Here is a 23,815-nt window from a genome sequence, read left to right as displayed (position 1 = left end):
CTTGAACACCGGAACATGAAAGTAGGTGTCCTGCAGGTCTATAGCACACATCCAGTCCCCCTGAAGTGGATGAGGGAAGATCTGGTGCAGAGCTAACATCCGAAATGTATTTTTGTGGATGAATTTGCTCAATAGCCTCAGGTCGAGTATTGGTCAGTATTCTCTGGTGAGACCGCTTTTCTGTACCAGAAAATAACAGGAATATATACCTAGTCCTCGATGTTTAACTGGAACAGTTTCCATGGCATTTTTCAGCAGAAGACTGTTCACCTCCTCCTGAAACAAGAGGTCATTTTGAAGGAATTTGTCTCGTGGATGAACTGGTGGAGATCCCTCCGTTGTAACCTGGATGATATTAATGCCAGGGATTGAAGAGGCTTCCATTGACGGCAAGCATGTATCCTCAACATTGATCTGGGTCTTTCTGGCACTTCTGCAGCTTTCGCAGGTTCTTTGTCTCTTGACGTCAAACGTTTTCTTGCCAACACCACCAATTGTGCTGCATATGACGTCGGCCGCCCCTGTTGCGAGATGCTTGAGGACTCTTGCCTATGCGAAGAGGTCCTCGACGTCGGCCCGTTCGACATCGACCGTCCTCGGGACGGGGAGTGCGTCTTAGACGTCGACCGTCTATGGTCTTTCTTTGAAGCGGACTTCTTCGACGACAAATGACTCGACGGCAATGGAGATTTTGATGCTGTCAGACTATTGGCTCGTGGCAGGGTTTAGCCGCTCGTAGATCTAGACAACGAAAGATGCCTTGACGTCGACAGGTGCTTCGCCGTCGACCGAGCCTTAGGTCTCTCGTGACCAGCATAATTCGAGCCCGAAGTAGCATGCCTCAAAGTCTACTTACTTCTCGGTGATGGAGGCTCTTGCGACAATCTGTCCCTCGACAGTGACGAGTGCCTTGCCTGCTTTCTCGACGGCGAACATTCAGGGATATGCTTCTTTTTTTACGCTGGGGAAGTAGATAGGCGCCGTTTTCTGCTTTCTTCTTAAGAGGAGGGCTCTTTGAGAGCAGGAGTGCTATTAAGGCCACTTTTGGAATGACCCTTTCCTCTCTCGAGCAAGGCATGAAGTTTTATCTTTTCTCTGTCACAGAGAGTTCTCTTGGAGAAATGCAGGCTGTAATAGCATTTCTAAGTAATGTGTGAAGTTGGTAAACACACGATGCACACGGAGTGTGGGTCCGATTGTGCCATCTTCTTCCCACAGGAAGGACATTTATTAAAGAAAGCTGACATTTCTGACAGCAACAAATTGTTAGTTAGTCAGAAAATCACTGAGAACAGCTACCAGCAGTCAAAAATGTCAAATGTAGGGAGAAAAAAACAATTTCTGACTAGAAATAGCCAAAAGTACAAACAAGCTCAAGCTCCACGATCCTCACAGAATGAGCCGGAAAAAACAACTGGACTGTCACCTGTGGTGCATAATGGGAGCAGGGGAGCTTCTGGAGGTCTTAGAGGCATGGTGTCCAGGTCCTTGGAATCCTTAAAGGCAGGGTGGCAGTAATTTTGTTACAGTAAAGTTTTTTCTTCTATGCAGCCTATGAGCTAATTATCTGCTATTACTTGCCTTTTTTCTGAAAATAAAGGACTGTGTTGGAACACTATTACAGTGTATGTTCTTTGTTGCAGTGTTTATATTGGAGACTATTTTCTCTTTCTCAAAAACCCATGTCATTTTGGCATATTAGCCTATTGGACGTACATTATGCTGCATATTTATGCAAGTATACATGTATATATGTATGTTTTGGATGTACTCTGTACTTGTTTTGTCTAAACATACACATGTATTTTTATATATGCTCTGGGATCCCGCACGTGGGCGTGGATTATTCAGTGCTTATGACTATTGATGAGTATCCCCTGGAAGAGAACCAGGTTTTTTGAGAAATGCATCAGTGAAATGTATTAGTAAGTATCCATTGATAATTCATTTCTGAGAAATGCTCATTTGGTTGATGGTAGAGATGTGCAGGTGAGAGGAGGGCTCTTTTTTGTTGTGCCAATGGAATCTTCTTTGCAGGACATGTCCCTTTGTCTCTCGCTGTAGTAAAACAGTCTTCACACTTCAAAGTGCATTTAATTCAGTTTGTAGAGAGCTTAGTCACTACCTTATGTCAAAGTCATCACCTTCAACAAATACTATACCTGTTCCACAGACGGTAAGGGTTCATAAGAAAGGGAGCTGCTTCAGGGAACTGCTTCACACTGGTTGCAGAAAACTAACAGTGGGATCACCATACCACCTAGGAAAGGATTGTAAGAGTTGCAGCCAAACTATCCCATATGATTTCCTTGCAGACGAAGGAAATGAGTCCTTCACAGACTACTGAAAAAACTACTGAGATCTAGGACTGGTGTTCATGACCACCAGTCCCCCAGAGGTTAGGGGAAGTCTGTACATTTAAGATGGAAGAGCTGTTGGTGTGCCTGGGAGTTTGCCTGTCCCACTGAGAGAGGGGATGGAACGCCTGACCCTGCAGGAAGTTAACTGCATAAGGAGAAGCCAGCTGCTGCACCTTTGTGCATGGCACATTATAGAAGAGTCCACTGAATCAATGGAGTGTAATCTGAGCCAATCAAAGTCTAGGAATGGGTCTCCCAGCCTCCTCACAAGTTTCCTGACCGAGCTTCCTATGCCTGCACCATCAACAGCCTGCAAAAACGATAATCAGTGTGACTGTGACAGTGCAACCTACAGGCAGTCATGATTGTGCTGACTGCTGGGAGCCAACTACATGGTCGAAGCTCCTTTGACATCGAAATGGTTAACATCCAGGTGAAACTTAAACTGTCTCTCACTTTTCCTCAAGCTGATGTGTCATTGATCTCTCACTTCGGAGTTACAACATATTGCATGTGCTATATTCAATTATCCTTTAGACACCCCTATTATCCTTTATCTACATCTCACGATTAGATTTGCATTTGGAGGTTAACATCATTTACATTTTGTCACTGAAACATTTGGATGCAAACTTCACATTGTTTAATTGTAAAACGTATAATCTTACCTGATTTGCTTATCTTCTGTTCTAGATCACAGGTTTCAATTTTGATTTTCTGTTTGTGGTCATCAACTGTTCTGTTTCTAACAGAAGAATCATCTTGTTCAACAATGGAATGTGAAGAGTTAGAGGTCTGCTCCTCATTTCGTTCCGATGCAAGTTTAGCTAGAAGACTAGTATTGTCACTTGACAGACTTCCAACACATTCTTGCATCAATGTCTCCCCAACAAGCAAAGATTTATTTTGAGAGGTGGCTTCAGTACTAGCAATGTTTCCAAGCATATTGTCTTCAACAAGCTTAGAATGAACAACTGTCTTTATTAAACAGTTATCAAATTCTTTGTTATTCTTTGCAGTTATGATGCACTCAGCCTCTTTTCTATGGCACTGTGACTGTTGGACCTCATCCTTCAATTCTGTAGAAATAGCAGAGACCTCAGGTTCCACAGGCACATTGAGCACTGTGCTGTTTGCTATTACATATTTACTTTTGCCTTCTCCTATGCTTGCAGAACAAGAGGGGTCTTCACAGCTTTCAGTCTCTGAAGGCAGCTGTGTGGCTTCTACAATTGCTGACAATCTGACAGTTGAGGAACTTTCTGCATTTTCCTGATTGCATGCAACAGCAATTATACTTTCCTCATCTTCTACTGGTACTGTGGTCAAGGAACTCTCATGGATGTTCTCCCTGTCCTTTGATATTATGCACTGGTTATTTGTAGAAGCTGAAGTTGGCAGTGAATTTATATAAAATTTTTCAGTGTCTTCACTTGACACAGCATCCTCAATTACATTGTTAGCACTTGCACAGCTCAAATGAACCTCCATTTCAGCAGTGACACTGGTCATCGTATGTAAAGATTGCTGTTCACAGACACTTGTGACAGTCACCACACCCTCATCTTTATTCTGATCTAAGCCTGTGCTAAGCACTGGATCTTCCATTCTTGCAATATCTGGAACAACACTCTGAACATTCTCTTCTGTTCCAGTACAAGATGATGAATCCTCATTGCCATTCCCTGTACTAGTGACAATACCTTCACCTTCTTCATCTTCTTTTGTGCCAGTGCTAGTTATAGCACTCTCGTCATCCTCACTAAAATTACCTTCTTTAATATCTTTCATATTCAAAGTACAATCATCCTTTTCTTCCACACCTGAATCAATCATAAAGTCTATATTTTCAATTTCGGTACAGGCTGCAACTCCACCACTTTGTTCTTCGACTGTTATTCCTGTGCTTGTTACTGCACTTTCACCTTCTTCTGAACCACATTTTAGTACTCCTATCTGTCCCAGATGGTGTACAATACCGCTAGTCATAGCATCAGCTTCATCTCTTTCAACACATGTATCATTGAAGGCAGCGTCACAATCACTTTCTGGTAAGTTATCAGCAGTTACAATGGCCCCATTCTCTTTTTTTGCTGCCTCAAAAACAGTAGCTTCTACTGGATATATACCATTTGCACAACTTACGCCGTCACCATCTTTCTCAAGATTTGCACAGGAAACATTGTTCTCAGATTCTCCTGAATTTTCAAATGCCAAGGATGGTATGCTTACAATTGTACCCGCACTAGTGACAGTGCGATCCCCTTCTGTTTCACCTAGCGCTGTAACTGTATTCTCAAAGTCTTGTCTGACTCCCAGTGTGAAACTCAAATGTTTCTCTTCTGAGCCAGCACTACTTACAGCATCTTCTTTGTCTTCTACATGGTCACGGTTTAAAATTGTCTCAGTTTGCAGTGTATCTGGTAAAGTTTTTCTTCCTTCTTTATTTATGGTCATCTTCAGTGCATCATCATTTTCAGTTATATTAGGATGTGTACTGGGAAGACCTGAATCCCTTTCTTTTACATTTGTGGCAGAAGAAACACTGGCGCCGTCTCTAAGAGCAACACAACTAGAATTACCCAGGTCCCCCTCACCAAAACTGTTTTCATTATCTTCTGCATATACGACCCTGTGCATTGCTGTGGGTGTGTCAATCTCAGTTTCAACATTATCTCTCGATGTGCTTGAGGAACTTGTTGCATCTTCTCTATTTTTTTGAGTGCACATCATACCTACTTCTGCTCTCTTTTCTGTGATTCTGTCCATCAAGGTACGTGTAGAGCTTGCTGTTCTCTCACCTGCACTGCCAGCCATGATTGTTTCAGAAGAAGATGCAGCTCTGTCTTCTGCGTTACCATCCATAGTGGTTCCTGAAGAAGATGCGGCTGTCTCTTCGGTTAATTCATATGATATGGCTCCTGAAGAGGATGCTGCTCTATCATCTGAGCTTCTGTCCATCACTGTGCCAGAAGAAGAAGCTGTTCTCTCTTCTGTGTTTCCGTCCATCATGGTACCCGATGAGGAAGCTGTACGCTCTTCTGCACAGCCATCCATAATGGATACTGTAGAGGATGCCGATCTATCTTTTGTATTTCGTTTAACCAAGGTTTCTGAAGACGATGCAGCACGCTCCTCTGTATTTCTATCAACCGTGGTATCCGAAGACGATGCACTTCTCTCTTCTGTATTTTTATCCTCTGTGGTTCCAGAAGAGGATGCAGCTCGCGCTTCTCCATTTCTATCCCCTACATTTTCTGAAGAGGAAGCAGCTGGTTCGCTGGTGTTTCTATTCTCAGGGGTTTCTGAAGAGGACGTGGTTGTCTCTTCTGCATTCCTGTCATTCATGGTTCCTGAAGAGGATGCAGTTCGCTCTTCTACATTTCTGTTCACCACAGTTTCTGAAGATGATGCATCTCGATCTTCTGTGTGTCTATTCACTGTGATTTCTGAAGAGGATGCTCTACGATCTTCTGTATGTGTGTCTTCTGTAGTTACAGAAGAGGATGCAGCATTCTCTCCTGTGTGTTCATGCATTACATTTTCTGAAGAGGATGCAGCTAGCTCTTCATCGGTGTTTCTGTCCACCATCATTTCTGAAGAAGATGATGTTGTCTCTTCTGTATTTCTATCTACCATGGTTTCTGAAGAAGAAGCAGCTCGCTCTTCTGTGGTTCTTTCCACCATGTTTTCTGATGAAGATGCAGTTCTCTCATCTGTGATTCGGACCACTGTAAATTCTGAAGAGGATGCCGCTCTCTCTCTTTTATTTCGCCCCATCACAGCTCCTGTAGATGTAGCTGCTCTTTGTTCAGCATGTCTTTCCACTACAGTTTCTGAAGAGGATGCAGCTCTTTCTTCTGTATTAGCGTTCATAATGGATTCTGAAGATGATGCCGCTTCTTCACCATCATTTTGTAAACACTGTTTGACAACTTTTATTTCCCAAGTACTGGTGCCAACTAAGGACCCTGAAGAAGTTGCTGAATCCTCTGCATCATATTCTGATGACATTATGGCTACTTCACTTTCTACATCTTTGTTATTACGATTACTGGTACTCATCACAGTATTAGAAGACGATGAAGCAGCTTCACCATCCTTATCTGAAATCACAAAATCTTTACTTTTACATACACTTATGTTTGCTAATGTAGTTGAAGAGGTTGCAGCGTTCTCAGTATCTTTCTCTGTGGCTGTCCTAGAACTAAAAGATCTGTCCTTTGTGGTTTTTCCTGTGACAGTGCCTGAAGAGCTAGCAGCATTTTCGCATTCTTTTTCTACCCTTGTCATAGATGTTTCTTTCGTTCTGCCTATACTATTGTCCATTACAGTGGATGACGATGTTGCCTCATCATCTTTTGCAGGGTGCCTCGTGGTCCCAAAAACATTATCTGCATTTATGTCAAAGACACTGCTCTCAACTTTGTTTTCTGGACTTGTGCGTATCCCAGGAACTTTGGCTTCCCTGCTTTCAGTACATGAGTGTTTCCATTTTCCTGTATCCTTTTGTGTATTGAAGCCAATATTTTCTTTTGTCCTACTGTCAACAATACCATTTTCATCCTTCTCTGTATTATTTTGACATGGACTGGTTTCTGTATTTGCTTCATTGACACTTATGCCACTCCCGTCTGCAAAGCTACCAGTCAAAAGGTCTCTTTTCAGAATTTCTGAACAATGAACAGTCACCAAAGTATTCAACTCTGTAGTGGTACCCACATCAACAGATGTGCCACTTTCCATTACTGATTCCAGGGTAACTGTAGCCCCCACGTTATGACCTGTTTTAGAGTCAGTTTTACCTATCATTTCAGAGTAAGTATTTGGTTTTGTATCCTTATTTTCAACAACAGTTTCATCTCTCTCTGCACCCACTTCCACTCTAGAATGCTCAGGTCCAGATGTGTTTGTACTCAATATAAGCTCTGTTACAGCAGCCTTTATATCATGAGCTACTTTCTCTACATTAGATAATTTCACAGTTTCTCCATTTCCTGTATCCAGGCCAATCAAAGCTTTATCGCTATTTTCCGCTTCATGCATTCCTTCAAAGATTTCCTTTTCACATGTCTCTTCACCAGTCTCCTTTGCAAATTGAGTATTCTCCAACAAACCACGAGTTAAACAACTAATCCTATTCTTTTCAAGGTGAGAATTTCCAGCTAAATCATTGCCAGGTAAAGGTTTACAATTTCTTTCCTCATCTGTTGGACTCTTTGCAACTGATGAACTTGTTGAGGAGCTAATTACAGAAGAAGTAGGCCCTTTATTTAAACTAGATTTTTCCTCGGACTGTTGTGCTACAGGGCATCTTTGTACATGCATGTTTTCATCATTTCGAAATGCATTACTTTTTACATATTGTTCAGTCATTTGATTAAACCCTTGCTTCATAACATTTTCCTCAGAACAATCATTTGCCTCGAAGTCTTTAGAATCAACATTTTTGGTAGAATTATACAGCTTTTTAGAACTATTACTAGACAGAACCGGAGATTCTAAAGTGAGAATAGCTTTTGCTGCTTTCAATTCATCTTGGTCTCCGGGCTGGTCTGCTGAAACATGCAGGATAGTTTCACCTTTCCTTAAGACACTATCTGTTAGCAGCGTTTCACTGCTTTTAGAAACATTTCTAGGAACTTCTTCAGAATCAGTTTCCATTACTTCAGACTCTTGTTCAGAACAGGAATAATCCTCACAATTTCCCACAAGCTTTTTATGGGTTAATACATTTCCATCCACTGGAGCTAGAGTAAGTGTCTGTGGTGTTTCTATAGTTTTTTTCTTATTTGCTTTCTTAGGTAAAGCCATGCTTCCTCCTTGTAATTTGTCAGGGCTTCCTTCCAATGGTTTTTCTTGTAATTTACTGCTATCTTCCTTTCTTAATTCCCTACTGCACTGCTTTAAACTTCTACTTTTATTGCATTCAGTAGATAATTTTTTGTCTTGTTTAACAAGGCCCACATCCTTGAGGTCACTCTTATACCGTTCGCTGGCTTTATCGCCAGACTGGTGTTTTATCTTATGACAAGCTTCCTTCTCAGGACTAATTCCTGAATATGCTATTCTTTGTAGCTTAGAAACAATACTCTCTTTCAAAACACTATCTTCAGTATTCTTACTGGTGTCACCTCCTAGCAAACTTGTGTCTTTTGCTGGGTTTTGAGCGACTTCATGTGATTCAGTGTCATTTGATTTAGAAAGTTTAATTGAACTCTTTGACTTGCTTTTTAACAAAGACTTCTCTTCTGAAGAACTCTTTGATCTTCGTCTATCCCTATGGAGATTTTCTTCATGCTTTGTGTTGCTGTCTGAATTAGCAGAGTCCAAATCACACTTCTCTTCTAAATGTGCTTCAGGTTTCTTTTGTGAGGCAATAGCACTTTCTTTTAATCGTCCTTGAGAATTCTTGTGTATTTTAGAATCACTAGTGGATCTTCGTGACTTGTGTTCTGACCTTGGCTTTTCTGTTGAAAGACTTCTCTCTTTTCTGCTTTCTCTGCGCATGCTATCATCTGTTCTTCCTTCTTTACTATATGCCAAAGGCTTCTTTTCAGTCTTATGCTTACTTTTTCTGTCAGTCTTATCATCAGATGAAGATTTGCTCTGTTTCTCCTCTCCTTTTAATCCTCGCTCAGAGGGACGGTTGTCTAGGTCTTCCACTGCCTTTTGCACACTATCTGTTTTGTGCCTATGTCTAGATGAGGATTTATCATCTGAAAGACTTCGCTCTCGATCTACTTTCTCTCTACTAGATTTCGTATCTTTTTTAGGTGCGTTCCGAGAATTATGTGAGTCTACATGATTGCCATCCTTTTTCAGTTTTTCGGTTTTGGAACTAATTTTCTTTTTAGGATGTTCTTCATTATTTGATTCAAGTCTGTCAACACGCTTTTTCACATCTCGTGTTTCACTTTCGTCAGCAATTCCTTCCAGTAAAGAGGTCTTTCTCTTTTGTTCGCGTTCTATTTTTGTTTCATCTTTTTTCTCATCTGTCGTATGTAGAGGCTCAGCGGACCTTCTGCTAGATTTTAAGTGGCTATTTTCACTTCTGACATGCTTTGGATCTTTTGAGGTTGATGAAAGCTTTTCAAAAGTCTAAAACTCAACAAAAACAGGAGAAGAAACATAAGTGAGGAAAATGTTATCAAGCTCTTCCATAAACACTTTTTATTGAAAATATAAAAATGAGGCTTCAGACGTTTTCTGACTGACTATCTCTTGCAAATATATAATTTTTAAACACATAAGCCTGGTGACATGCAACATTTATTAAGCCTACCATCCCTTATTCCTACTATATTGTTCGCTGATCTGAAAAGGCAGGTTTAGCTGAACCATTTGAAACATGTAAAACATTCATAAAACAAGCATTTCAAAAGCAGACTTTAATTCAGTAAGCATGATCTAGAGCTCTAAGTCAGTACGCAAATCTGCTGCTTAAAAATAACAGTTAGTACAACATTCAGTAATATTCTCTCATCTTCAGCCCAAGATCAATAGAATCGCAATTAGATTAGCTGAAGTTGTTTGGGAGGCTCACATCACAACATGGTACCTATTAACTGTAAAGTCAGAAGAGATGCGTTTTACCGCCTAGAAGGTACCATAAAATGCAAATGGTAAACAAAATGAGTTAGGCGTCATGGCCTCTACAGCATAAAATTAGGACGTCCAATTTACAAGTTCAGGTGATAGCCAAAGGAGGGAAATATACCACCTGATTCAGATTATGACACTGACATTCATAATCTCATTCATAACCTCATTGCCTGCATGACTATGCTTTACATTTACACAACCAATACAGTTAGTTCAGTCAAGTATACACAGCCATTACACAGCCTTCTCTCACTGACCACAAATCACACCTGAAATGCATGCTGCTTAACTGTAGATTAGCTGTGAAACATGCCAAGGACCTTTCTGATCTCATCCTAGATCAGAAACTAGGCCTCCAAATCCTCACTGAAACTTGGCTTAGCAATTCCTCAGGTCCTACCCTTGACATCCTAGTTTCTCCGAGCCACAACATTATCAGACTTGATCAAGTTAAGAGAACAGGAGGAGGCATAGCCTATATTTACCACAACAGTCTCTCAGCAAAGCAGTCCCCTTCTGCAACTGTCTCATCCTGTGAATATCTGTGCATAGACATCATCAGCAAACATAGACCCTTATGCAACCTGCACATATTTTATCACCCTCCTGGAGACAAGCTCCCTCTGATCGAATAAACTATGGAAACCATCTTGTCCAACCAGGGACTCAACTGCCCCCAGATCTTTCTTGGTGAAGTAAATCTTCACTGGAATGACCTGAATGACCAGGCGGTCAACAGTCTCAAAAACTTCCTAATTGACCTCAACCTGACTCAATTCTGTGACAGTCCAACGCACAATTTAGGCTCGACCCTCGATCTAATCCTCTCCAATCCCAACTCGATTCAGCTTGAAACAATTATCGCTCGATATAATCCTCTCCAATCCCAACTCCATTCAGCTCTTATCTATTATCCCTTGTGACTGGTCGGATCATCACTATATCACCTTCCATATCCTAGAGAGATGGAACTCCAAAAGATTACAGCCATTAAAACAAAAACATTGGAAAAGAACACTCCAAAGCACAAATGTAAATGATGCTTCTAAAATACGCCTACCCCAGTGTACCTGACCTAAGCCTAATACGAGGGAAGGAGTAAGTAAGTAGCAGTTTTAAGTTAGTTAGGTTTTTGCCAAGGATCGGAATCAAGAATTCTCTCTAAGGTTTTAATCAGCTCCGTACCCTGGTTATAGACTGAAGGAGGTCTTGTATCACGCTTCTCAGGACTCAATCTCCCAGCAAACCGCGAGGGTAACTTGGGAACACCGGAGCTGGATTTCTCGGTGTGAGAAAAGGCAGCTTCTCCAGCGCGTTAAAATGGGAGGGGATGTTTCCTTCGGCTCTGGCAACAGCTGGGCTCTCGGACAAGTAGAACGTCGCTCTGCTCCCCACCACCGTGTGTTTGCTTACGGCAACGTTGGTATATTTATACCTGAAAGGTGCAGTGTTTGACGTAAGGTTGGACATAAGACGTCACTAAGAACTAACAGTTCTTTCTGGACTCCAGGAGTTCTAGTGCAAATCAAAACAAAAGCAGGGGGTTTTCCCGGGCTGCTGGAGGCTTGGTTTGTTTAAAGAACGCGTTGTGCTTTCTAGGAGTCTATGGGAGTAGCCTTGCCGTGCTTTGGACTGCATGAGCTATTACTAAATATGGATATGATTCTTATGCCTTTATAAGGATATTATTTATTATAACCACATAAGGGCATGAATCAGGAATATCGAATTAGGGTCCTAGATAGAAATACAACAGTTGGAGATAGAATTTCAAGGCACCTCTGAATGTCCAGTGAGTGGAGTGCCTTTTCTGTGGGAGTAGTAGATTGAGGGGAAAAAAGTTTTGAGCATGACCGGCTCATTCAAATGAAAGTTCGAAGGCTCTTTTGGTATGAACTTTGGGTTGGTGCGCAGAATCACTGTACCCTTTTTAAAGGTTCCTGGATGGTGAGAGCCTGCAATTCACCCACTCTTCTAGCCAAAGTAAAGGCCAGTAGAAGAGCTACTTTCCAGGAGAGAAATTTCAAATTCACCCGGTGAATAGGTTCAAAGGGATGCTTCATGAGCTGGGTGAGAACCAAGTTAAGGTGCCAAAGAGGAGGAGGCTTTACAGGTGGGAAGACTATGAAAAGGTCCATGAGAAACGGTTTCATTATCCTTGCCGACCAGAGAGAAGGGTCTGAGGATGTGCGTCTGAGATGGGGGCAAGATGCACCTTGATAGAAGGGTGAGCCAGCCCCCATTTTTGCTAATGAAAGAATATATGGCAGAACTTCATGCGGCTCAGAAGAAAAAGGACAGACACCCGTTTGCTGGCACCAAATGCAGAAACGCTTCCACTTTAACTTTTAAGTCTTGTTAGTAGTTGGGGCTCGTGCCTGAGAAAGCACCTCCCTACATTCTGTGGAAAGGTTCAAGCCAAGAAATGTTCGCTGCTCAGGAGCCATGCCAACAACTGCAGAGATTGCGGATCTGGATGCGGGACTTGGCCTGGGACATGGTCAGTAGCAAAGGAATCGGCTGCAACGGAAGTAGAAGGTCCAGAGAGAGGAGATGCAGCTCTGTGAACCAAAAGTGTCTGGGCCACGCAGGAGCTATCAAAATCATCTTGCACGGTTCTGCTCTGTGCTTCCTGAGAATCCTAGGAAAAACGTAAACAAATGCGCCTGACCAGGCCATCGAAAGCACATTCACCAATGATCCCCGATGGTGAAGCCTGCTTGCGTAATATCAGCATTTCTTGTTTTCTGGCGTTGCAAAGAGGTCTATGGAAGGCCTGCCCCATAGGCGAAAAACCTCTTCCAGTGTGGACTGGTCCAGTTCCCATTTGTTGCTGACCGATTTCAGTCTGCTCAGCGTGTCTGCTGCCTTGTTGAGAACGCCTGGAAGGTTCCCCTCTTTGAGCGATATCCCCTGCTGGATTGTCCTTCCCAAATTTTCTGAGCCTCTTGTGATAACAGACGAGAACTGGTGTCGCCTTCCTTGTTTATATAATGCAAAGCCGTTGTGTTGTCTGTTCGTATTAGAACTGCAGAATGTTGTATTTGCGGGAAAAAAGCCTGTAAGGCTTAGCGAATCACTCTGAGCTCCAGCAGATTGATATTTAGAAGACGATGTTGGGGCAGCCAACGGCCGCTTACATGAAGGTCTTGTAAGACTGCTCCACAGCCCGCTAGCGAGGCACCTGATATAATTATCTGAGGCGCAGGAGTGATCCTGAAGGAGGGACCCTGAGAAATGTTTTCCTCGTTCGTCCACCATGACGCAGCATTTCTCAAGGGCACGGTGACGAAGACTTTGTCTTAGAAAGATCCATCGACTTGGTGCCAATGTATATCGTACTCCTCCTGGAGAGGACACATCCGCAACCTACAGTGAGGAATCAGAGCAATGCAGGAGGAAATAGACCCTAGGAGACACTTGTAGAGGCGAACTGAAAGTGACTGTCTTTTTAACCGTAGACGGGCGATAGCCATCAGCTTTTCCTGCCTCTCCCGGGTGGGAAAAGCTTTGTTGATGGACGCGTCTAGAATAGCAACCAGAAATCGGTCTTTTCTAGACGGACAGAGAGTCGACTTTTCCAAGTTGAGAGTCAGCCCGAGATTGTCGAAAAGGTGTGTGCATGCCACGACTGATTGTTCTGCTGCCTGTTTTGTAGAAGCTTTCAGCAACCAGTCGTCCAGGTAAGGAAAGACCTGAAGGTGTTGTTTCCGTAGAAAAGCTGCCTCTCGAGCTAATACCTTTGTAAAAATCCACACAGCAGACCGGAGTCCCAAAGTAGGACCTTGAATTGAAAGTGGCTCTTGGCTACTGTGAAGAAAAGGAACCTCCTGTGTGCAGGATGAATGGGTATGTGAAAGTAAGCGCCCTCTAGATTCATTGTGGCCATGTAATCCACTGAATTGAGAAGACTAAGAATGTCCTGCAGAGAAACCATGCAAAATGATTGACGAGATAGGTGCTGAGCTCCCTCAGAACTAGAACAGGGCACCACGGTTTCACAGTCTTCCGGACCAGGAAGAACTGGAAGGAGAAACCTTCTACCCGCTGAGAGAGGGACTAGTTCTATCGCTCCTTTGAGGAGCATTTGATGGGCATCCAACCATAGAAGACGTAGATGTTTTGATGCAGTGGTGCGAGGGGGCGTGGAAGGTGGAGTTGGGACAAATTCCAAAGTATGGCCGCAAAGAATGATCTCCAGCACCAAACGGTCCGATGTTATTTGCTGCCAGTTGTGGAGGCAATTTGAAATTCTGCATACTACTGATGACACAGGATGAGAAGGGACAGTAGTCAGAGCTAGCAAGCTGCTATTGACGCCATAGTAAGAATCTACTGCTTTGATTAGCACTTGCTACCCCTGTTCCAATGAGGGAACTGTTTCCATGTTGTGCGTGATGACCACCCAGGTGTGGTTATCTTGTTATGGGAGGCAGTGCTTAGCAGTGTGGTGGAAGACTGGGTGTGAGAGACAGAGGTGCAGCTTAGTTTCAGCAAGCTGGCAGCTTTTATGAGCTTTGAAGGTGCCTTTATGGTATTTCTTGTGATCACTGCCTTCTTACTTACTGCACTGAGTTGTCCAAGTGGAAATGTTGTTTAAAGGTTTTAATTCCTGAGCAGGTATGGTTAAGGACAGAAATGGTGGGGTCTGCTGGGACGTGCTCTGTTATATCATCCCATTAATGTCATTAATGTCATTGTGAACGTATTGCATTGTATTGCAATGTTTATATACTGCTTACTACCCCATGTGGGCGACTGAAGCACTTGCCTACATGGGTAGCACGCTACACCATGTAGCATATGTGGTTGGAAGAATGTTTTCTTTGTTGTGATCAAATGTGGGAAGTGGTTCCATGTTGTACGCGAGAACCATTGAAGTGTGGTTATCATGTTATGTTTGAGCATGTAGCAATACGTAGCCATTGCAGGTCTGAATTAATGGTTTTCCTAGGCTTCAGACTACTCTTGATGTTATTGGAGGGGCCTCAAGTTCCATGGGCCATATGGTGATAGGTTGGTATTTATACCATTGTCGGAGGTCATGATCTCGGTCTTTGTGCGGCGCTTGAGGTGGTTATTCATCACTCAGTCATCCATTTGTTTTTGGCATTAAGGCAGGCATATAGTTTAGATCTCTTACGGGCCATCCATTACTGGAATGATTTACAGGTTGTCTGTATAGCTGTAAAAGTTGAGGTTGAATGATTTAACCCGGTTCACTAAGAGGGTTAGGTACATCAGTGGTTCTTAACCTGGGGTGCATTAACCCGGAGGATCCAAAAAACCTACTTAGGTACTTCGACTGCTTAGGAAATCAAATAATATTAGCAGAGCAATAAATAATATATAAATTAAAAAGCCACATAAAATTTAAAAATGTTAAAATGCTCCACAAATGTTGAGGAATTTGAAATTGAAAGTCAAAAACGAAGTTGGTATCCTTGGCTTTATTCGCTGGAGCAGCAAAGTACAACAAACAGAGTCTAGTATGGATGACCAGTGGCCTCAACTAAAGCATCGCTATGTGCTAACAAAAAGAGTGAATTCATTCACAGCAAAAAAGACAAAGAGATGAGCTAAAGTTTACCTTGTTTCGTCTTTCAGAAATAAAATCACATTTCAAAAAGACTCCACAATAGAGATTTTTGCATATTTTTTGTCTTTGTAAATTAAATACAATATTTCATTATCTCCAATTGTTTGACGTAAATTTGTTCCTTGATTTATGGGCACTGTTTTGAGTTAACAAGCACAGAAATTCATTAGGAAGGGTTCTCCATCTTCCAGTAATAATTTATTGGGCATCTACAAAAGTAAAAAAGGCTAAGAACTGCTGAGGCTGCTGTTAAATAATAGAACAACACCAGCGGAAAATCACAATGTTCAGTGCCAGGAGCTGATGGAGGGACACCACAGTGTTGGGTGCCAGGAGCTGATGGAGGGACAATACAGTGTTGGGTGCCAGGAGCGGATATGAAAATTGAAAGGTTAACTGCGCTTTTTCTCAGAGGTGAAAAGCAATCCATCAATAGCTTTTTCATGTAATCCAAGATGATGAAGTCTTTGTAATAATAAGTGGTGGTGTAAAGTGTGGAATGCTGCTGATGAATCCAGGAGCAATAAGGCGGATATTCCAATTTTGTCCACTGTGAGTATTAGGTCATCCGAAATGGATATGATAGCGGACTCTCTGTATCCACTGGTCTGAAGCCCATCTGTTGTTATGACATTAAGTCATCTTCTTCTGTACATTTTGAAAGTTGAGCAAATAATGGTTTAAAAAATATTTTTACTAAGAATGATCCATTTTATGTACGCTTGGGGTGAGGTTTTCTTTTTTTTTTTAGGAGCGGTCTAATGTAGGAGGCTTTCATCTCAGTTGGGAATAAACCGAGTTCCATGGACTTTTTGAGTAAGCATATATCAACTTCCCTCTATAGACTGTGTAAAGGATTTTTTTTCCAAGATATTTGGAGGTGCTGGGTCTGAAGTTCATCCTGATGGGCTGTTTGCAATGATAATGTCAAGGATATCTTTTTCTGAGAGGGTATTGAAAGTATGCAGTGGTGGAAGACTGCTTTAATCTTCCTATGTTAGTTTGATCACATGTTGGTATGATATTTGCCTGTGTTTTCTTTAAGGAAATGTTCTATCTTTCTCATTTTTTAGTTCTATTCCATGGAAAATTCAAGTGATTGCTGCTCTTTGGTGTTTTTGCACTTAGGGAATTCTGCTATAACCAGGTAGAGTTTCTTAGAAGGACATTCAGCTTCAGTTATGCAGGAGGAGTAGTGTTGTATTTTTGTGGTTCTGATGGCTCTTTTCTAGGGTCTGTTCTGTTATAGTGTTGTAGAGTGATTTTCTCTTTTTCATCTCTTGATTTCCTCCAATTGTCTTGTAGTATGTTAAGCATGGGGTTTTATTCTTTTGATGACGTCATTAATCCATGTGGAGTTCTTTTTGTGGTTAACCCTGGATGTGGCTTTCATCAGAATCGGTGTGTCCAGTGCTGAGGGGATACAGTTGTAGAAGGTGTCTATATTTTGAGGTTCCGTATTTTGGGGTCTCTTTCAAGATGGGAAGGTAGTCAGTGGAGGACAACATTTTCCATTGTCTGCATGTAGTTTGTTGGTGAGTTGTGGCATTTTTTAAATATCGTCACTGACAGAGCTCTGTTGATTTTAAAAGGGATGATGTTGTGGTCACTCCAACTTACTTGGGAGTTGTCTGTTACTACAACCTACCCCAAGTGGGCAAATATGACATTCAGAGTATCGGAGTGAGTTGGACGGCAACAATAAGTTGGAGGCTAAAAGCCTCAAGGCTGGTTGTGGTTCGAATCTCCTTGTCAAAACATATGTTAAGGGCCCCTAGAACATATAGGTTTTGAAAGTTCAGATAGTTTATAGTCATTGTAACTGGTAAGAAAAGTTTGCATTGGTGGAGGTCTATATTTTAAGAGGAAGGAATAAGTTATAGTTGCAGAGGGTAGATATCTTATCATCAAGGATTTACAGCTATCCATGGTGTGGTTTTCAATGTGTGTTATTTTGAGTGATTTTTCAATGGATGACAGCTAGGAATCCTCCAATACGATTGTATGCAAAATCCCTGAGACAAGTTACCAAAGTCTTAAGAACATGAACAAGGATCAAATCTTGAATTGTCACATAACAGATATCAAGTACCTCTGCATTCTTTTCTTAGCTGGAAGAATCTTTGTTCTCACCTGAAAATTGATTTTTTTTCTAACTATTTTCTCTGTATTTTGCTTCATTAGAGGTGCCTGGATTTCCATGCTGCATGGTATGAAGTGGGCTCTTCAAGTAGGAACGACTGGATGCCAAATTGACTGCAACAGCTCAAGTGTAAATGTAAAGTATTAGTTTTCTTTCTCACAGATGTTCTGGGTGGATCACCAATGACACAATACTACTTTGTTGGGTTTCCTGAAGAACTGGTGGTTTATGGTTGTTGTGTCATGGCCTTTATGCAGAGGCTTTCCCCAAGATGGCTGGCAATACTTGTGAGACCTCACAATAGGTCGCACAAGAGCTCAGCATGAATGTACCTCCGCCCAATCACTGTTTTTCTATGATTAGGACCTATTTAAATATTTTGTTCAACCTGTCAAGCAACATGTTGTTAGCAACCTACTATACTCTACAAACTTCTAAATTCTGACTCTTAAGAAGACCTAGGTTTTGTTGTTTGAAATATGTATGTATGTATGTATTTGGTATGTATATAGTGCAAACACAGAAGAAAGGCTTAACACCTCAAGAAAAAAGGTATTCAGAGACTGAAGGTTTTGTTATGTACATTTGTAAAGCACAATATCACCTATAAGAGTATCCTGGCACTGAGTAGGTGTGGGTCTAGCCTCAACTCGGGCAAGTTGGGGCTATTCAGCATCATGCAGAGCTCAAGGAGCGAGGGGGAGGCTCTGATGTGTTGTGGAAGGTTATTGCATTCTTTAGGGGCAATGTAGGAGAAGGCCCAGCCTCCGGATCTGATTCTATGTAGGCATGATGTGTGTGTAAATAGAAGTCCGTCCTAGCAAAAGAGTCTGGAGATTCTGTGATAGGCGATCTAACTGTTAAGGTAGACAGGCCCTATGTTGTACAGTGCTTTGAAGATGTTCGTGAGCGGTCTGAACTAAGCGTGCTTGTGTATCAGGTGCTAGTGGAGCTCCTTGAGGTATGACGTGATAGGAGTGTTGCCTGGGAGGTTGAGGGTGAGTCTAGTAGCCAAGTTGGGAATTGTATGTAATCTTCTGTATGCTGCTTACTGATCCAGATTACTAGTAACAATGGTGTGATTTTGTGATGGGTTTGTGGTGTTGTTCTGGAGCCATTTGAAGATTTTCCTCAGGATCTTCATGACGTGGAAGCAGGATGCCGTAAAGGTGTCAACTTGTGAGGTCATGTATTGCTTGCGGTCTATGATGATCCTGAAGTTCTTGGCATGTGTGCTGGAGGTGGGTGTAGGTCCTAATTAGGCCAGCTCCTACGTGGGCTCCCTTGGTGAGATTTGTTTGTTGAAGATCACCACTTCTGTCTTGTTGGTGCATAGATTGAGAAAGGTGGCTTTCATCCAGTCGGTGACTTCTGGCATGCGGGTGGCAAACTGGTTCTGTGTATTTGAAATCTTACTTGAGAGGAAAAGTAAGAGCTGCTGGTCATCAATGTAGAAGAGAACATCTATGTTGTGGGCTTGTATGATGCAAGCAAGATGGTATAAATAAGTGTTAAAGAGAGTTAGACTCATGGGCAAACCTTGTGGAGCTCCACAGATGTTTTTATGGATGTCTGAAGAGTAAATGGCCAGGCTGACTGCTTGAATCCTGCCAGCCAGGAAGGAGTAGCTCAAAGGGGGAGCGAGTGGTTGGGCGAGTACATGTATGGATCTGTGAGTGGTTGTGTGTCTGGGTGAGTGGACGTACAAGAGGCTGTATGGGGGTGTGAGTTGGTTCTGTGGATGATGTCCTCTGAGATGTTATTAATGATGTCACTGACCAGGTCATGAATGTTGTAATATGTGAGGTCAGGAGCATAGCATTGCAGGGGTGTAAGTTACAGTTATCTCAGGTAACTATAACTGCTAAATTTCAAGGGTTTTGTACAAGTGAAATCTCAGCCTAACTTTAACAGCCCTCTAACCTTTGTTTTTTTTCAGTGAATGTCTATGGTTTTTATAATTCTATTTCCTAACTATAACGTACCTGTAGCCTTTGTTGTTATAAGTGAATTTCTATGTTTTTTTCACTACTAGATGCATTTGCAAGTTTTCAGCAATCCCGTTGTATGGGACTTACTGCTGGTAACAGCAGGGATTCTTGGCTCCACCAACCAGTAGTGTGCCCGGAGGTGCATTTACAGATTGGCGGGGAAAGCGGGTGGGCCTTGGATGAGCTCTCAGCAATCCTGCTGTGTGGGATTTCCTGGAGGTAACAGGAGGGGTTGTTGGCTCCCAAGGACTTCAGCAGTCAGGGGGACTTCATACCAAAATCAGTAGTACACCAGGCAGCGCATTTTCAGAATGGTGGAGAGGGGGGGTGGGGTCTCAGACGATCTCTCAGAAATCCCACTGTGTGGGACTTACCAGAGGTAACAGGAGGGGCTGTTGTCCACCCTCCCCCTCCCAAGGACACTCAGCAGCAAAGGGGGCTTCATTCCTCCAACCAGTAGTGCACTAGGAGGCGCGTTTGCAGAGTGGTGCGAAGAGGGGGCGGGGTCTCTCATGAGCTCTCAGCAATACCATGAGTGAGAGTTACTGGAGATAACAGGAGGGGTTGTTGGGCACCAAAGGACCATTACCAGCCAAGGGGACTTCATCCCCCAACAAGTTGTATGCCTGGAGGTGCCTTTCCTGAGTGGCTGAGAAATAGGGCGGGCCTCCAGCAATTTCCCTCTGGGGTGGCATTTTTTTATTATTATAGGATGGGGTCTTGCGACCCCCCTCCTTGGGCCAATTTATGCCCCGGGATCACATCCCCCAGAGCACGGCGTTAAACAAAAATATCTTCCTAATAGGGGAGGATGGGTGCGTGGCCCCCCTCAGGCTGATTTCAGTCCAGGGACCCCATTCCTGAAAACGGCCATTTAGAAATAGGGGTTCCCTGCAGCCTCCCTGGGACGATTTCAGGCCTGTGGACCCCATCCCCCGGGGCAGGGCCATATATGGGTGCCCACACATACAGAGAAAGATGTGTGTGGTTGGGGTATGGGGTGGTTGGGGTGTGGTGTGGTGGGGTGTGGTGTGGTGAGGTGTGTGTGTGTTTTCTCATCACCTCAGTATGGCATTACTTATCTAATAGATTGTCATATTCCCAAAGACACCATGGCATCTGCATCTTGTTCTATTTACTTTTACAGATGTTGGTTTATTTAGTTTCAATACTGCCAAACTAGTATATGCCACTATTAATATTTTTACACAAGACACAGTGGAATATGGACAGAGATACTCTCTTCATGAACTTTAAAGATGAAGAGAAACACCTTATTATCTTCATTTCAATAATAAACTCCACTGTCCACTCTCTATTTAAAGAAATTAAAATAATGTTCATATAGTGCAAACACACCTCTGATTTATATGAGTCTCTTGAATCTTCTTCAGAATGGTCATATCTTCTTTTCCAGCTGCTCTCACTAAGCCTGAAAACAGAAGCAACATCAAACTATTATACACAGTTACTATCAGTACAATCTTAGATATATTGAGTGCAGCATGCTCCATCTCTTCCTCCTTTAAACATCAAAAAGTACCTGCACAATAGTACTATAAGCTGTAGGAACCTTTCTAAAGCGTATAAGAAAAGCAACCCAAAGAAGAGCAACACGGAGAAGGAATTAAACTATTAATTGTACATACGATTATATACACCCAGGGTAATAAGATCTCATGTTTCTGTTTTCAGACATTTTATTGAATTACATACTTTTAACTTGCTGTATCCAAGAGGTCAAGCGGTCTACCAAGATCTACATCAGGCCCTTACTCTCTGAAATAGAAGTCCAAAATCCCCAGGAGGGAAAGGCAGCAGGCTGAGGATTAACTATCAAGCTGCTGCATGGAGGTGTTAAAGAGGCTCTGTTGGAAGCTGGCTCTAAATATACTATACCAAAGTAAGGTGTAGCGTGCACAGAGTCCAGTGGATCCACAAAGCTAGGCAGAGGCTAAAGTAGATAATACATTATTCTCTATTTGTGGTAGTGTGGGTGAGCAGTAAGGCTTCATCAGAGGGTAGTGTTAAGCATTTATGGTACACACTCAGGTAAGGAATGATTTCACACACTCAAAGACTGAACTCTGACCAATTTGTTTTGTATAAAAATATTATTTAGTTGTATTGAATGCAATTGGATTGGTTACAGGTAAGTCACTTGTTCATAAAATAATTGGAATTATTTTTCAGTTACTATTGAGATTACTTTGTAGGTTACTTTTCGGATTACTTTTTAAATTACTTTTTCTACTCAGTGTGATTTGCCTAGATATCACACTGGCTATTGAGGAAACAGTGGCTCCTGTGGAGTAGTAAGGAATATTTCTAATAAAGTTAGGCACAATGGTAATACAAAGGGTTGGGGTGATGTCAGAAAGAAAGCTGGCTATACACATTTAAAGGTTGTCAATTTGTGAAATTATTTATATAGGAAATAAGTAAGTAACACAATTTATACAAAGGTGATCAAATTGAAGGATATGATGTACAAATGGCTAAACAGTAGACAATAGTGTGTGGTGTCCCAGTGAAAGAACAATTGAACCTAAGCTAAACAGTGACATATAAAGTGACATATGTGCAAGGTTTCAATTTTAGAACATTTCAGCGACCATGGGAAATGTAACAATATCATCCACAACACTTTATACAAACCTAAATGCTGCGTTTTGGTTCGCCTTTTAAACTGTCGACGGAGTTTCAACCCAGTTAGCATTTTGGGTCTCTTCAGGACCTTACAGTATTAGGACACCTGAAGAACGGCCTATCCTGCCTGGCGTGAGATGCAGTGGCACAGTGAAAGTAGTGTGAAAAAAGGGGACTCACAGGGAACCGAGTGCCCGTGTGAGGGTAGAGAAAGTCAGGCAGGCGAATGGGTGGAGCCAGCCGAAAAACTCGGTAATGTGCAAATCACTGTAGTATCAGGAATGCGGGGCACGATGAGCGTTTGATGGCGCTCCTGGTTGCGGGGGAGCGTGGTTGCTTGTAGTGCGAATGAGGCCAGGCCAGTCGGTGGCTGTTTGTAGTCAGATAATGCGGTGTGCGCTTGAATAGTGTTGATGGAGTCGCAACTGCTCCCCCGGTGCCGTATAAACAGAGGAGCGTCCCTCACTCTGTTTGGTGCGATAACAGCATGTGAGAGCTTCATTAGCTATAGATAAGGAAAAGTTCCCGCCAAATGAGGAATCTCCAGACCGAGCTACGAGACCCACTAAGGGTGGCACCATCTGTGCTGCAGCCCTCAGAGGCCTTCCCTAGTCACAGGGCCCTTGATACCTATTCTATCTTTTACAAGGGACTTACATGTGGCAGGGAGGTGCCAATTCTGGAGTACAAAGTGCAGTTTTAGGGTAAGAACATAGGCCCTTGGTACCTGGTTGGCAGGAACCCAGGACACACTCGGTCAAACATCAGGCAAAACGTGGGGGGCAACCATGCAAAAAGGTGTACTTTCCTACATTATCTTATTATGTCTTCAAGCAATAAAACAGTTTTACCTCCATGAGTGTGTATGGAAAATGTGATCTTTCATTTATTTTCCTTAAAAAGAGGGGACATGAAAAAGGCACCAAGACTGCTACATATGCTTTAAACCCATTTTTTATTTTCTAGTGGAATAGTATATATTTTTTGCACAAGTAAATTAAAAGACAAAAAAGGGAAGCCTAGTGCTGCACTTCGATAGGCATTGTTATTTGTTTTATTTAGAAATGTTTACTCGGTAATATTCAGTGTTTAAGGATATATATGAAGGTCCAATGCCTGTACACTATAAAGATAAGGGCAATTGCCATAACGTGGGACATATATGAACTACAAATTCTCATCTGTGCAATAATCAGGGACAAAGCAGTTTAACATGGTACATTGTCATGTCATCTATTAAATCAAAGATGTGAAAAATGCATTTAGTTAATCAGTGCCATGTGCTAGGCATTCACCCATGACTGCAGAGTGCCTCGTGTGCAGGATGTACTAAATCATAGTGCAGATAAGTTGAAGGAGAACTGTATGTGAAACATGGAGGATGTGTAGATTGAAAATACTGAATGCAGTTGCTGAAAACATAAAAACATAGGTGAAGGAAGGGGTCTTAGACTAGAAATTAGAACTC

At 42.3% G+C, this 23,815-nt stretch overlaps 1 protein-coding gene across 1 annotated transcript in view; it reads right to left on the bottom strand.

Annotated features, from left to right (window-relative positions):
- The window catches only part of BOD1L1 (biorientation of chromosomes in cell division 1 like 1), a 449,046-nt gene that overhangs the window by 254,418 nt on the left and 170,813 nt on the right, over window positions 1-23,815 (bottom strand). The window contains exons 9-10 of the mRNA XM_086964081.1: window positions 21,058-21,130; window positions 3,029-9,461 (exon numbers count right to left, since the gene is read on the bottom strand). Coding sequence (XP_086820207.1) covers window positions 3,029-9,461; window positions 21,058-21,130 — 6,506 coding nt within the window. The remainder of the gene's footprint in view (window positions 1-3,028; window positions 9,462-21,057; window positions 21,131-23,815) is intronic.

The sequence above is a fragment of the Lissotriton vulgaris genome, chromosome 3_2, assembly GCF_964263255.1.
Source record: "Lissotriton vulgaris chromosome 3_2, aLisVul1.2, whole genome shotgun sequence".
Taxonomy (NCBI): Eukaryota; Metazoa; Chordata; class Amphibia; order Caudata; family Salamandridae; genus Lissotriton; species Lissotriton vulgaris.
The sequence above is the reverse complement of the archived record's forward strand: the minus strand, read 5'-3'. Positions and strand labels throughout refer to the sequence as shown.